Source organism: Coturnix japonica, chromosome 3 (genome assembly GCF_001577835.2).
Source record: "Coturnix japonica isolate 7356 chromosome 3, Coturnix japonica 2.1, whole genome shotgun sequence".
Lineage (NCBI taxonomy): Eukaryota > Metazoa > Chordata > Aves > Galliformes > Phasianidae > Coturnix > Coturnix japonica.
Genome location: NC_029518.1, coordinates 98,029,848 through 98,045,080, shown reverse-complemented (window position 1 = coordinate 98,045,080; position 15,233 = coordinate 98,029,848). Strand labels below are relative to the sequence as shown.

General features: G+C 49.9%; 2 protein-coding genes and 1 long non-coding RNA gene across 5 annotated transcripts; 2 read left to right on the top strand and 1 right to left on the bottom strand.

Annotated features, from left to right (window-relative positions):
• Positions 1–170: 170 nt before the first annotated feature.
• Positions 171–5,045, bottom strand: XKR5 (XK related 5). Of its 3 annotated transcripts, none has more exons than XM_015859639.2 (7): positions 4,790–5,045; positions 4,192–4,375; positions 3,430–3,611; positions 2,763–2,972; positions 2,493–2,662; positions 2,139–2,250; positions 171–1,640 (listed from the first exon to the last, which is right to left on the bottom strand). In XM_015859639.2, exons 1-7 carry the CDS (start codon positions 4,845–4,847, stop codon positions 640–642), a joined length of 1,917 nt encoding a protein of 638 aa, XP_015715125.1. In that variant the 5' UTR covers positions 4,848–5,045; the 3' UTR covers positions 171–639. The 3 variants fall into 3 exon arrangements, with proteins under 3 accessions (XP_015715125.1, XP_032299725.1, XP_032299724.1); XM_032443834.1 differs by lacking the exon at positions 4,790–5,045 and having other exon boundaries at positions 3,430–3,472; positions 3,565–3,611; positions 4,192–4,226; XM_032443833.1 differs by lacking the exons at positions 3,430–3,611; positions 4,790–5,045 and having other exon boundaries at positions 4,192–4,369.
• A 775-nt stretch (positions 5,046–5,820) lies between these two features.
• Positions 5,821–7,446, top strand: DEFB1 (defensin beta 1). Its single transcript, XM_032443218.1, has 2 exons — positions 5,821–6,665; positions 6,996–7,446. Exons 1-2 carry the CDS (start codon positions 6,590–6,592, stop codon positions 7,133–7,135), a joined length of 216 nt encoding a protein of 71 aa, XP_032299109.1. The 5' UTR covers positions 5,821–6,589; the 3' UTR covers positions 7,136–7,446.
• A 5,212-nt stretch (positions 7,447–12,658) lies between these two features.
• On the top strand, positions 12,659–14,143 carry LOC107312440. The gene is made up of 3 exons (XR_001554496.2): positions 12,659–13,000; positions 13,460–13,586; positions 13,948–14,143. It is a non-coding gene; the product is annotated as an uncharacterized LOC107312440 (long non-coding RNA).
• The last annotated feature ends 1,090 nt before the right edge of the window (positions 14,144–15,233 follow it).

Here is a 15,233-nt window from a genome sequence, read left to right as displayed (position 1 = left end):
AGGACCATGGGATGGTCTGGGTTGAAAAGGCCCACAGTGCTCATCCAGCTCCAACCCCCTGCTGTGTGCAGGGTCACCAACCAGCAGCCCAGGCTGCCCAGAGCCACATCCAGCCTGGCCTTGAATGCCTGCAGGGATGGGGCATCCACAGCCTCCTTGGGCAACCTGTTCCAGTGCGTCACCACCCTCTGGGGGAAAAACTTCCTCCTAAGATCCAACCTGAACCTCCCCTGTCTCAGTTTCAAACCATTCCCCCTTGTCCCGTCGCTATCCACCCAGGCACTCGCTGTGCACAGCATCAGCCACCTCCAGCATCCCAGAGCCCCCCATTCCTCCCTCACTCATTCCCACTGGGGGGTTGCAGCTGTTAGCAGCCCCACAACCCCAGCCCCGTCCCACGGTCAGTGTGTGGGGTGTGGGATGTGTCACGGCCCCTGGAAGGAGCGAGCTCCGGCAGCATTGAGCACCACCTCCCTCTGGTGGCGGAGGAGCGGGGAGAAACTGCTTGTGAAAGCTGTGGTTGTGCGCCAGGTTAATGGTTGCCCAAGGAGGCTGTGGATGCCCCATCCCTGCAGTCATTCGAGGCCAGGCTGGATGTGGCTCTGGGCAGCCTGGGCTGCTGGTTGGTGACCCGGTTTGTCATGACACATCCTTCCCCTCTCCCACGTCCCTCAGTCCTCGCTGGGAACATTTGGAATCAGCTTTAGGGGTGGAGGTAAAGCGCGGTGGCCTCAGCTTGCTCCTCAGGCCGACAACTCCCTGCGTGCCACAGGGATGGGTGTCCTGCAGGTGATGCCACCCCACAGGGGCTCCCTCTGTCCCCATACACACATCACTCTGAAGGTGCCTGTGGGTATGAGAAGCCAGGATGGGGCTGATGCTCGCTGTCTCAAGGGAGAAATCTTCTCTTCTTCCCCTTCCTCCTGCCAGACATCCTGGGGAAGAGTGGGCTTCACTGTCCCCTTGCAGCGGGGCCGTGGAGGTGGCTGTCACCATCACTGAACCAGGAGAGGTGATGCCGCCTGTGCTGGCACTGAAATACACCGAGGATCCCTCAGGTAGGGATGCAGAGGAGCAGTGGGGTGGGGGGGTGGCAGGGTGACCAGCAGCCTCTTGCCCTCCTCTGTTCCTTCCAGCCCCAACTTCATGTTTGCTGCCTCCTCCGTTCCTCACCACCATTGACTTCTCCTCTAATAGACCCAACTCAAGGCCCAGAGGAGCAATTTCCACTGTGGGGAGGGAAGGCTCTGCTCCATGTTGGGGTGTTCCCATCTCCCTCCCGTCAATGTAAAGCTCTCCCACACCAGCATTCCCAAAAGCTGCGTTGATCTTTGATACATTTCCAGTCTTCAAGGCCAGCTTCACCAGCAGCCAATGGTGGTGATTTGTCCATCCATCCTCTGAACTCGCCCTGAGCTGGAGGGGCGATGGGCTGTTCTCAGTTTGGGGAGTTATTGTGGTCCTTTCTGCAGCCAAGGATTCTCCATCTATTGAAGTTCCCCAGCTCTGCCCCATGCAGGAGCTATTCCCAGCAGCCTGGTCATTGCTACCAGCACAGCTGGAGGTTTCCAGGATGCCCTGCCTGATCTTGGAGGATTTGGGATGGAACAGGCTGTAATAAAGCACCATGGCTGCAACACCTGCAAAAAGAACAGGAAAACATCAAGGGATGAATTCAATGCATTCAATGAGGTGTGCAGGAGAGAACACGTTCCTCCTTGCAAAGATACTGCTGCAATACAGCAATACCTTGCAGCGTCCTGGCCCTCCAACCACATCCACATCTCACTTCCAGGCACCTTCTGTTCCTCCTGCATAGCAGCCTCCCATTCCCACTGGACATCAGCTCCAAGAACACCTTTATATCCAGTTCAGGAGCCTGTGTGTGTGTGTTTGAGATGGGACGGGTCCTTCTCACATCCCAAACCCCCACCATCATCACTTCTAAGGACCTCATCAGACACCTTTGCTGCTGGGAGGCCATTCCCAACCTCACCGCTCTGATATCACAACACTTCTTTACTTATGCCCACGAATAACCAATAAACTCTTGAAGAAATAAAGCAAAACAAGACAGAGATTTGCCAAAGCTGCTCTCCAAACATGCAGCCCACACTGCAGCCTGCAGCGGCTCTCACCGAGGGCAGCCCCCGCCATGGCAGCCCCGCTCACACGCAGGCTGTGCCCCATCTCTGCCTGCAGGAACTCAGTGGCCAGCAGCAGCAGGAGCGTGTTCTCCATCAGCATTACCTATGGGACAGAGAGCCATGGTTACGTCCTCTGATATGATTCTGATGATGCAAACCACCCTGTTTCCAGCCCCTGATGATGTATCTTGCAATATAGATATTCATTATAATGAATTTATCAGAATTATAAAATGGCATGGGTTGGAAAGGACCATGATGCTTATCTTGTTTCAACCCCCCTGCTATGTGCAGGGTTACCAACCAGCAGACCGGGCTGCCCAGAGCCACATTGTGGGTACTCACCACGTAGAACACAGCCATGCGGTGCTTGGAAGGACCAGGCTGGACATTGATGTAGCAGAAGATGTACACAGCTCCCATTAGGACGTTGAACAGCCTCCAGCGACAGGGCTGGGCCACAATGTCACTCTGCAGGGCCACCAGCCAGAAGGACATCAGCAACCAGTGGGTGCCTGCAAGGGAATGGCACCGAAAAGATACAAGCAATTTGGGGTCAGTGGGAGCATCCCCATGGCTGGCAATGGGCATAGGGACAATGAATGCTGCTCTTACCTGCTACAGCCAGAACCCAGCAGGAATAGAGCCTGGCAAAGAGCAGCAGGGCCAGGACCCTGCTTGTCAGCATCCCCATCCTCCAGAGCAGCAGGCAGAGCAGGGCTGCAGCCGGCAGACACACGTGGCCAGGTCTCAGCAGGCAGCAGGAGCGGCTGTAGGAAACCAAAGCCCAGCAGAGGGACAGCAGGGACAGCCCAGCGCTGACAGCTGTATGGGGACAGGGGAAACTGAGGGCTCAAAGGAGCTACCTGTAGCACAGCACCCATGCAAGATAGACAGCAGGTCCTGCCAGACTGAGTCTCCTTTGCACACTTGCACTGTCAGAGAATCATAGAGTTGCTCAGGTTGGAAAAGACCTTCAAGATCATCAAGTCCAACCACAACCTAACCATGCTACCCCATTCCACTCCCAGTCCCACCACAGCCTAACACCAACCAATATGACCTTGTTCACATCCCAACCTCTCCCTTTAGAAATCCAAGCTGAAAATTCACCTTGTCCATGAAGCAGCCCCAAACCCCTAACAGCACATTTTGGGATGAACCTAGAGAACGTATGTTGGGTTCAAACCCAACCAAGGCATTGTGTGCCATAGAGATGCATTGTACACTGGAAGGCATGACTGTGCTGACTGGGAAATCCATGCATAGCCCAAAGACTCACCAGGGATGAGGCTGGCTGGCTCACTGACCACGACAACATACAACTGCAACAGGAGGTGAGGCAGACTTTGCAGCAGGGCTTCCAGGAGCCGCAGCACACACACATCTGCATGTTGCATCAGCATCTCCCCAGTACCTGCATTGCTGTTTGCCTTCACCTCCATCCACAAAATATCCCAGTACCTGCAAGAATCAGCAGGATGGGTTGGAATGGGATGGGATGGGATGAAATGGGATGGGATGGCATGGAATGATGAGATGGGATGGGATTGAATGAGATGAGATGATGAGATGATGGGATGGCATGGGATGAGATGGGATGAGTTGGCATGGGATGGGATGGGATGGGATGGGATGGGATGGGATGGGATGGCATGGCATGGCATGGCATGGCATGGCATGGCATGGGATGGCATGGCATGGCATGGCATGGGATGAAATGATATGAAATGGGATGGGATGGGATAGGATGAGATGAAATGGGATGGGATGGGATAGGATGAGATGGCAAGAGGTGGCATGCAATAGAATGGCGTACGATGTGAAGGGACAGAATGGGATGGCATTGCATGGCATGGGATTGGACAAGATGGCAAGGCATGAGTTGGGATAGCATGGGATGAGATGTCATGACATGGCATGGGACCAGATGGCATTGCATTTGTTGGGATGGCATGGGATAGGATGACATGGAATGGGATGTCCACACCATTTTGGGTAGGTTTACAGGGAGGCTGGATGGACTGCAGGGTAAATCTCTCACCGTTTCCAGAGGCCAAACTGTAGGATGTGGAGGACCAGGACCCTGCAGCCCGGTGGGTGTCCATCTGCCTTCAACCAGAGGACGCTGAGGAGCTGAGCCACGTAGCCAGGTACCAGACAGGTGATGGTCCCACAAAACCAGCCCAGCTGCCCTTGGGAAAGGTAATGGATGATGGTGCAAAGCCCTGGAAAATAAGAGAGAGGAGCTGCTGGGGATGCCACACACACCTAAAAGATGCAATACACAGCTTCCCCATGAGTTCACAGCCTGTGTCCCACCCTTATCTTGGGCTGCCGGCTCCTCAGGGCTTGTCAGCAGCAGCACAACCAGCACCACCCAGGGACACAACTAAAGACGGGTTCAGATAAAACGTGCCCAGCTTCAAACTTAAGACAAATATTCAAAAATTGCAGTGTTTTCTCTCTTTTTTACCCCCTTTAATAAAGAATAGAGGCTGCGCGGATCCCGAAACACCTCGTTTAGGGAGGAAAGGAGGGATAAGCAGAGGGGTCCAGGCTGGGGGTGGTGCGAACATGGAGGCGCAGCCCTCTCTCCCTTCTCCCCGCGCAAATCCCGCGCACGCTGCGCGTTCACTCACTCGCTCCGCGCTCCGCCGCCAACAGCGCCAGACAGAGCGCCGGGAAGACCCCGCGCATCCTGCGCGCATCAGGAGGAGGAGGAGGAAAAGGAGGAGGAAGAGGAGGAGGAAACACTTGAGCACCTCCCCAGATGCCTCCCCCCGCCCCGCCGCGGGGTTCTTACGTCACGATCTTTGATTCTCGGCGGCTTTTTGGGGCCCCGCGTGGACCATAGGGGGTGGTTGGCGCATCCCGATGTCCCCTGCTGTCCCCGCGGGACTGAGCACTAGGTGGCAGCCGGAGCACGGTGTGTGGTGCTGCCATAGATGAATTGCGTTGTTTTTCCTCCTCTCCATTGGAAGAGACGGCTGCTATTGAAGTCCAAATGGTGTCCAAGGATTTGTGAGTGGTTTTGGAAAGTCATGCAGGATGCTCCCGAAGCTCAGCGGGTCCACTGGGATGTCAGGAGTTATCCCGTCCTATGCCATCCCATCCCATCCCATCCCATCCCATCCCATCCCATCCCATCCCATCCCATCCCATCCCATCCCATCCCATGTCATGACACCCCATTCCATCTCATTCCATATCGTGCAATCCCATCCCATGTCAGGGCATCCCATCTCATCCCATACCAACCCATGCCATTGCATCCTATCCTATCCCATCCCTTGCCTTGCCATCTTGTCTAATCCCATGCAATGCAATCCCATCCTATTCTATCCCTTCCTGTCTTATGTCATTCTATTTCATGCCACCTCATGCCACCTCATCCCATCCATTGCCATCCACCTCATCCCATCCATTGCCATCCACCTCATCCCATCCCATCCCATCCCATCCCATCCCATCCCATCCCATCCCATGCTAAGTTATACCATTGCATCCCATCTTATCTTATCATTCCATGCCATCCCATCCCATGCCATTCTATCTCATTCTATACCATCCAATGCCATGCTATGCCATTGCATCCTATCCCATCCCTTGCCATACTATCCAATTGCATCCTGTCCCATTCCATCCCATCCCATCCCATTCCATTCCATCCCATCCCATCCCATCCCATCCCATCCCATATGAGCACGTTTGGGGTCTTTAACTCATTTTTCTGCTGTTTTTTTTTTAAAAGCTTTAGCAAGTTTCTTGGCAACCCTTGGAACTAACCCTGGACTCTGCTGGTTTAAGCAGCAGTCTGTCATCCAACTCAGTCTCCAGAGATCTCTATAGATGCCCAGTATGTGATGCCTGTCTCTCCCTGCCCTATGCTTCCCTCTTGATACTTGCATATGAACAGTGACCCAAACCTGTGTGCTCAGGGATATGCTGCTGGCTGGGGAGCTGAGCTACTCTCTCTGATTTTAGGAGTGCAACCAGGATCTCTGTTTTCAGTGCTGATTATTTACCAACCATGGAAGAACTTTGCATCCTCCAGGGCTTGCATTTAAGCAACCACCGAATGAAACATGTGGTGCATGGCCTACAGCCTATTTTTCCTCTTGCTATGCTAAAAAGCCACTCACATCTCCAAGGAGGCTAAATACAGACAGTGGTGAAATCACCTCTGCACATGGCATGGCATGGCATGGTATGGAATGAGATGGAATGGCATGGGATGCCTGCCCTATTTTTGCAGGCTTATTGGGGTGGGGAATCTTGTGCTATGCATCCACACAGGAATTGTAATTAGAGGTTACAACACACATCATCTTTCCAACCTGTTATTTATAAGATTGCTAAATCCCTGGTGATCACATTGAACAAAGCTTTATAAAGTGAGGTTCGTTCCTTCCTCTTGGCCTCGGCAGCTTCAGGGCAACATGACAATGTCAGCTAAAGCCACAGGTATATTCCTCCTGCTTCTTGTTCTCCTGGCAGTACCGCAGGCTGCTCCAGGTAAGTGTAAATACAATCAAGGGTCATTTTTATGTTTGGGGAGCAGGAAACTGTCCTGTAAATGAGGAATGAACTCATGACACATTGACATGATGCTTGGAGATGGGTCTGGTGAATGAGTGTTGAGTAGGCAAACTCCAGTTGGCACTTTCAGGGTTGAGGGGAGAACCTCACAATCTGTAACTCATGGATGTCTTCAGACATCACAGCAAAACTCAACAGTGGGTTCACATCCCTCTTGCTGAACTGACTTGGTAGCATGGGGACCAGCTTTCATTGCACTTAGAAATCCAATGGAAGAGTCTCACAGGTTCTTTTCCTCCATTACAGAGTCAGACACTGTCACGTGTCGGAAGATGAAGGGCGAGTGTTCATTCTTGCTGTGTCCTCTCTTCAAGAGATCCAGAGGTACCTGCTACAATGGACTGGCAAAGTGCTGCAGACCCTTTTGGATCCATGGTCGGCATTGAGCTGGTAGCCTTGGTAGTATCATTAGCAGCGACAGCAGTACTGTAGCATCATCTTTCCCTACGTTGCCATTCTGTTGTTTGGGGTGCTGCTGGACGCTGAAATCTTCTGTTCTCTTGCAGGCTCTGAACAATTGCTCAGCCCTACAAAGCAGAAGTGATTTGTGCTCTTTTTTCTCTTCTGTAACATGTATTCAAAGAGCCAACTCTGCAAATTCTTTGATTGGTGTCAATATCTAATAAAGCACGGGTAATAACACAAGACTTTTTAAACCATTAATCAGCGAGGTGCGTTTTGATCCCTCTGGTTTCTGAGGTCTATGGCTGTATGTTCTCCACAGCCCTGCCCATGTTGGCTGTGGAGCTGTGGGGAATGATTATAGAATCATAGAACATTTGGGTTGGAAGGGACCTCAAGGATCATGGAGCTCCAACCCCTCTGCTGCATGCAGGGCCACCAACCTCCACATTTAATACCAGGCTGCCCAGGGCCCCATCCAACCTGGCCTTGAACACCTCCAGGGATGGACGGGGCATGTGGTTCACTCTGCATTTGGGGAGTTTAGATCTATTCAGCCTGGAGTAAACACGCACTGCACTTGGTGTTATTGTATAACACATTGCCACAACCAATGAAACAATCATTAATAATAATCAGGTTCTCTGAGCCCAGAGGTGCTATTTGAGCCTTAATCACTCCTTCCATCTAGGGGCTGGAAAGTCCTTTGTGCTCATGAGCTGGGCCTTGCACGGCCCATAGGAGGCAGCTAAGCAAACACAAAGTTCCTGTTCTGATTAAGCTACGCTCTTCCACCCAGGATTAAGGTTAACTCCTTTCATTCAGGAAGAAGAAATAATTATAGCCAAAAAGCAGGAATTTGGTGGGATGCCAAAAAGCTGTGGTGACTCTCACGGGGCTGGTTTGCTGGAATAGCTGTGAATGAGACTCCACAGTGATTGTATAACAATTGCAATGAGGAAATCAAGGGCATTAAAGGGAATGCAGGGATCTCAGCTTGTCATGAACAGATGAAGAGCCTGAGGAACGAAGTGGGGAAGTGTCAGCAAGGTCGTTGTATCCTGGTCTCGTGCCAGGAGGAGGAGAAAGATCTTGAGTCTCCTGCAATATCCAGTCTCAAGAAGAAGCAAAAATGAGCGCAAAAGAGCACCAAAAGGGGCAGCCCAGAGGAGCAAGAAGCCTGCAGGCAGCCTGAAAGCTGTTAAAAAAAGGCTGTGCTAGAGACCTCGGTAAAATATTTGCTTTCACTCAAAAAAGAGAACAAAGAGGTCTAAGAAAAATCCCCACTGGGCATGAAAGGCAGCTGGGGGGGCTCACAGAGGGGAGGGCTCAGCTGTGAGCGAAGGGCTGACAGAGAACAGAAACTCCCATAGAATGTGGCAGGTCGGCTTCAGATAGAAGTGAAAGAAGCCTGAAAAGGAGGGTGAGGATCCTCTTACAACAGATCCCTGGAGAAAAAGCAGGAATTTCTGTAAGCACACGGAAAGTGTGAGGGGGGTTGTGATGGGGAAGGTGTAGGAGGATGTTCAGGGTTACGTGCTTCTGTCCCTTCCAAGGTAATGCTTGAGGCCAGGCTCTGGGCATCCATAAAGCTGTGGGTGTCTCTGTTCACTGCAGGGAGCTGGAACCAAATGGCCTTCAAGGATCCCTTCCAACTCAAACCGTTCTATGACAATAAAATAGCGGGTATGGGTGGTGAAGCTGTGGCTCAGAAAGCTCTCCCGTCTACAGACAACATGATTATAACTGGCAGTTCTAACCTGAGGGGCCCAATGGGAAATCTTACCCCATGTATGGAGACAGGGACTGGATTATTGCATTTCATTTTACGGTGACCTATTTCTTACCTTTGTAAAGAATTCAAAGGAAAGCAATGAAAATAGATGGAGACGGTGCTTCCTCATTACAAAGTTGTGGGGAAATATTGGTGGTAGGCGGATGGTTGGACTGGATGATCTTGGAGGTATTTTCCAGCCTTGGTGCACATCCTTCTACGTTAAACAAGCAGTTAAATTGAGTAATAGTAATTCCTGCTAACCACAAAGCCCACCTGAACTGAGCAGTTGCCATGACAGAAACCTTGAGCAAGTCTCTGCGGTCTAACGTTGCACCAACAGAGGTCCCAAAGCTGTTTTGCAGGCAGCTCGGTGCATTTCTTGAGGCGATGCTGCAATATTTAGAGAGCAATACCTTGGTCCCTCACAGGGGGACACTAACAGAGTGGATCTGTTGAACGGTGCCTTGACTCTCCCCAAAACTGCAGACACCCCCTGACTGGCCCCAAGAAGGTTGTGAAGAGCAATCATCCTTCCCAGTCTCCAGAAGCCACGTAGAGCCACGCTCTGCTCCTCCATCTTAATGCATTTGGGTGGCTGACGCTGATCCGCAGGACTACTCCAACCCAGAGCCTCCTCTTTCGTGGTAATGACCCAAACGTTCTCGTTATTCAGCCTCTCTTTTACAGCTCTGTCTTTCTGAAAATGGATGGAGATTTCAGATCTTCCATGGATAGCTGCTTTACTCCATCATAACCGTAACCATGCAGTGACTCAGTCCATCAAGCATTAGTTTAGGTAAATACTGATTAGAAAAAAGAACGTTTGCAGGCTGCAGAAGGAGATGTAAGAGGAAATTTGTCTTGGAAATAGTTCTGGAAGTGAGCATAAAAGCGGTCACAGGCATTGGTTGATGGTTGGACTGGACTGGATGACCTTCGTGGTCTTTCCAACCTTAGTGATTCCTTCTCTATTCTTGCTTTAGAAAGACTTGAAAATGTGCTTTGTGTTGCCTTGTGTGAATATAGTAAGAACTGTCATGTTTTGGTTTCTAAATTAACAATTTCCACAAAGCAGATTGAGTTTATGGCAATGCATTGCAACATGTCAAGCAACTTAGTATAAACCTACTTAATTGACATGGTAATTAAAAGGTGGATTTGAAGTTGTATTGTATTGTTCTTCCTGTGCCATGATCCTATCCATGGTCCAGGGAAACTTTAAGACAAAGTACGTGATTATAAATAAACTGTATCCTATATGATTTTCAATGATAATTTCTGTCCTTCACTCCTCAGCTCACTGTGTCTGTAGGTGGACAACACTTATTAACATCTCAGTGTCATTTCTCTGCAGTGACAGGATTTCCCAGTCTGCTTTCTGCCATGAGAATCCTTTGCTTTTTCGTTGTGCTCCTCTTTGTGGCGGTTCATGGAGCTGCGGGTAAGGAATAAATGAAAGTGTGAGGCTATCTACGAGCTGTATGATCCTCTCCTCTCCTCTCCTCTCCTCTCCTCTCCTCTCCTCTCCTCTCTTTTTTTTCCTTAATTTTTCTTTTGTTTTCTTTGTTAATTGTGCAGGCTTTTCCCGCTCTCCAAGACATCACATTAAATGTGGATACCGTGGGACCTTCTGCACCCCTGGGAAATGCCCTAATGGGAACGCTTACCTGGGGCCGTGCCGTACTGGGTATTCTTGCTGTAGATGGTAAGACTTGACTATGGCTAAACTGACTTCCCAGATTTCAAGCTCTATATGTTGGGATTTTCCCCTTCAATTTAGGTGTGAAAACCCTGTACTGTTCTTTCCTTTACATAGGTTATAGTGTGAGTAATTGCACAGGATCTCCAGAAGCCTGGGAATGAACTCTTCTTGCATTGTTGGAGCCAGGGAACCATTGTACCAGTCATTCTTTAAGCAAACATTTGCCATTCCTTTAATAAAAGCAATATCTGGGGAGATTGTATGGCAGCCATGTGTGGTTTTGTTATTAATTTTGTTAGAAATAGTATTAATCTTCAGAAGCTCAAACAAGATAAGGATTCTGAAATCAGATTCAGGAACATTTAGCTTGCCAAAATGTTTTCCCCTTTCATGCTGCTGGTTGAATGGGTACAAGCATGTGTTCCACCCAGACCTGATAGGAGCCACCGTCCTGATCACAGCTGGAGTCAGTCATCACTTCCACAGGGAGCATGAAAGTCTTTTCCAGTGTAATTCTTTGTTCTGAACCATTTGGGTCCAGAGATTTCAGACCTGGCAAAACAGTCATTATGGGATCTAAGAAGAACAAAAGTGGGCAGGTGATCTCAGTTTAAGATTCAAAGCCTGGTTTTACTCTCAATTACTTTAGGCTATATAAATTTGCAGTATGTCTGCAACATTCACATCAGCTGCAGGAGAGAGTAGTGCAGTAGAGTAGATTAGACTGTAGTAGAGTAGGGTAAAGTGGAGTAGAAAAGAATGGAATGGAATGGAATGGAATGGAATGGAATAGAATAGAATAGAATAGAATAGAATAGAATAGAATAGAATAGAATAGAATAGAATAGAATAGAATAGAATAGAATAGAATAGAATAGAATAGAATAGCCTCAGAGGCTTAGCTGAGACCAAAGACCTTTTTGAAACATCTCCCTGGATGGAACCAGTCTTTCCTATGACACAAGGAGTTAATAAAGGATATGGTCAGGCTTTGCTAGCTGCTCTGAGGTCATATATCTGGTAGTAAGGGGAACATCTGTACCTTTGTGGCTCATTCTCCTACTGCCTGTGTGAAGCTCAGTGCTCATGTATGCTCAGCCAAAGGTGGCAGCGATGATGGTTGGCTTTTAAGGGAAACAACCCAAGGGCTTACACACAGAAAGCTGACCTGAAGCCCAGAGCCTGATGTTTGTCACAGAGCACTGGGCCTCCCTGCCAAGGGATATTTCTGCAAGTGACTCAGAGAAACCACAGCATGCAAAGGGCAGGAAACCAGGCCAACGGCCACCTCGCAGGGATTCCCCTGGATAGAGACCTCAGGAAGCTGTCAAGTGGAACCAAAGCAGCAATTTGCAGTTTATGTCCTAAGCTGTTTTGCACAACTCACGGCACGGTGAGTGTTTCTTTCACTAACCAGAATGGCACAAGATGTTTTGCACAAAGTCTGAGGGCTTTGCGCAAAAGAAGATGAAAACAGAGAAGATTCAACCCTGGGTATTTCAGGTTCAGCCCTGGAGCCATTCCAACATCTATAGGCAGCAATATGGAGAATGTTATAGCATCAGACTCTTCTCTCTCGACCACAAATAGCCACATTTATAGCTGGAGAACAGCTTGTAGAGCCAGCTTACATTGAAACAGAGTCTGTGATTCTCCCCCCTCCTCCCTGCTGGGCTGTAAGGTTTATTTCTGTAACTACCCAGTGAACATGCATTATAATTGAGCATGTCATGGCATACGTACATATATGCATAAACATGCATTACACACACGGATAAGATGAGCCTGAATCTTGATTTAAAAAGCATACCGTCAACATTTTGCGAAGCCACATCAAATTCTTATGCAAAATGGTGATGAAAGCTTGTCATTCATGGGGCTGAATGGAGATGTCATCCCGTGTGGCGTCTTCCCAGCAACTCTCAAGTGAAGCATAGAGAACATGCTTGGCTGGAGGAGAGCAACACAGAGCTCCTTTGTGTTGGGAGGGCGGGTTGAGTGCCAAGGCTAACAGATGGGGATGAAGTCTGTCCCAAGAAGCGTCCAGCAAACCACAGCGCCGTGTTTCTCTTTCACAAGGCAGGATGACACAAGACCCGGAGCTGAAGGCCTTGGAGGAAAGTGATTCCGTGTCATCTCTGACAGGGGAAGAAACAGGAAAAGGTGCTTTGGGAACAATTGGTGGTGTAAGGGATACTGCCTGTGTGGCAGGAGAACTCCAGCTGGGATCGAAGTGCTGCTGCCAGCAAGAAAGGAACCTGCTCTGCTTTTTCTTCTCCCCACAGCTGTGACCCTTTGGGCATCTCCCAGCCATGCAGATCCTGCCTCTCCTCTTTGCTGTCCTCCTCCTGATGCTCCAGGGAGAACCAGGTGAGATATACGTACGTTGTAGGGATGTGGTGGGTGTTGATATTTTGTAGGGGATAATGGAGAGTTTGATGATGAAATAGAATAGAATCATAGAATCATAGAATGGCCTGGCTTGAAAAGGACCAAAAATGGTCATCTAGTTTCAATCTCCCTGCTATATGCAGGGTTGACAGCCACCAGAGCAGGCTGCCCAGAGCCACATCCATCCTGGCCTTGAATGCTTTCAGGGATCCACAGCCTCCTTGGGTTACTGTGCTACCCAATGGATTTCCATTGGAAAGTTTGCCTTGGCTGGTGGAAAAAGGGAAGAATAGGCAGCCCAGGGGCATGGGGAGAGCTTTCCACTTGTGTTCAGGAAGGAGACAGACAGGGTGCACCAATGTTGGTTGTACAGGGGCAGAAGGCTGTGCTCACAGCTGGGCAGAACTGTGCTGAGGTGTCTCTTTCTGCTCTCTGCAGGGCTGTCCCTTGCTCGGGCATCACCCCAGGACTGTGAGCGCCGTGGGGGCTTCTGCTCCCATAGCTCATGCCCTCCAGGGATTGGTCGCATTGGTCTCTGCTCCGAGCAAGTCTTCTGCTGTCGGAGGTAGGCTCAGCTCTGCCAGGTGTGGGATGGCTGCTTCCTCTTGGGGTTGGAACTGAGGTCCCTGGAGAAAGAGAATAACGCACAGCCCAATGGCATGTGGGCATCCCTGGGTCCCTGCTGCTGTATTATCCAAACTGGGAGATGCTGTTGGGGATGCAGCAGTCTGGTGTCCTCCAGCACCTTCCACCACTATTGCTGGCAGGTCAGCCACCCCCTATAGAGAGCATGGGGACTCTTCCCAGGCTTCCACCAGCCCTGGGGCTGTAGTTCAGAAACAGTCCCAAAGGGAAATGGGTATTTTAACTGAGGGCTCTGTGTTCATAGAGTTGGGATGAGCACTGCCACACCTTTCCTCCCACAGCCGATGGTATTCCTGATGGCCTCTGATGTCCCCTCACGTTGATCTCCGTGCAGAACACTGAAGCCACCATGTACCTTTGTAGTGCACCAGAGGCAACAGTCATCACTGGGAGCGGTGGTGACCCTGGAAAACAAGACCTCAGCCCTGTGAGAACCCCTCTTTGCACAATACAAGGTGGCAGCTTGCATTAACATTATGGAGATGTCTTTCTGTCCTTATGGTGTGTGTGCTTGTGTCTCCTTTCTCTGTCTCATTCCTCCCTTGGGATGCAACACCACTGTTTTGAAACTGGTCATTTCCAGGGTGCCTGTAGCCCAAGAAAGAAAGAGAAAAAGGGATAGACAGGGACCTGGCCCTCATCCTTGTGACTGTTTCATAGGTGGACCTTAGTAAAGGTGGGGGCTTGAATCTGGTGGATAATGCTACTGGGGTCTTCCCTCCCTGCACTGGGTCAATGGGGAACACCATCTCCTTCCCTGCCCAAGACAGTGAAAAGATCATGAATTCTAGAGAGACACAGACCCACAAATACAAGTGCAAACACCACCCTCACCTTCCCTCCTTCAAGTTGTCCCCAGGCCCCAGCACCAGCCCCACAAGGCAGGGAGATCTGCAAGGACCCTGGCTCAAGCTGTGCCTGGCAGAAAGGGCAGATTCAGCACAAGAGATTCAGCTTAAAGCAGGTCCTTTGAGCATGGCCATGATCTCCATGCAGTGTATGCTGGGAGCCCTCTCCCCTTTATCATAAGCAAGCTGGGGCAACTCTTGATTATGCTGAGCCTGGTATAAAATCTGCAAGAGAGGGAGCACTCTTAGCATCCCTACAGGCACAGAAACCAAGATGGGCATCCAGTTCTCCTTTTACAGACTGTTGCTGTTGGAAGAATCCTGCCATGGGTCTGTCTGGTACATGGCACTTGGAAGTCTCTTTCAAATCAAGTAGCCTGAGTTGAAGCATACAAGGAGGCTGAAAAACGTTTGTAATTTTTGCTCCAAAAACAACTGGTGTGGGCTGTACACAAGGGATTCCCTTTGGATGTCTTCATGTTTGAACACCAGGTAGGTACTTGCAGGGTTGCCTCCTCCACAGTCTCCCATGTTGTAATTGTGACAGTAGAAGCTGGAGGCATCCTGCTGGAATAAAAATCACACATTCTCACTTATAAGTTAGTTTGTCTGACCAGGTTTGGTTCCCATCCCTAGAAATACGCCTCTGCTGTTTAGACCAGTGTTATCCTGGACCAGGTTTGACAAAGTATTGCCTACACATCAAGGGAGGAGGCTCA

Excerpts from the sequence above, each read along its gene's own strand:
- DEFB1 (XM_032443218.1), top strand. The coding sequence starts at position 6,590 with ATGACAATGTCAGCTAAAGCCACAGGTATATTCCTCCTGCTTCTTGTT. Across the intron at positions 6,666-6,995 it reads AGTACCGCAGGCTGCTCCAG|AGTCAGACACTGTCACGTGT; the intron begins GTAAGTGTAAAT and ends CCTCCATTACAG.
- XKR5 (XM_015859639.2), bottom strand. The coding sequence starts at position 4,847 with ATGCGCGGGGTCTTCCCGGCGCTCTGTCTGGCGCTGTTGGCGGCGGAG. Across the intron at positions 4,376-4,789 it reads GGCGGCGGAGCGCGGAGCGA|GGCTTTGCACCATCATCCAT; the intron begins GTGAGTGAACGC and ends CTTATTTTCCAG. Across the intron at positions 2,251-2,492 it reads GCATGGCTGTGTTCTACGTG|GTAATGCTGATGGAGAACAC; the intron begins GTGAGTACCCAC and ends TCTGTCCCATAG.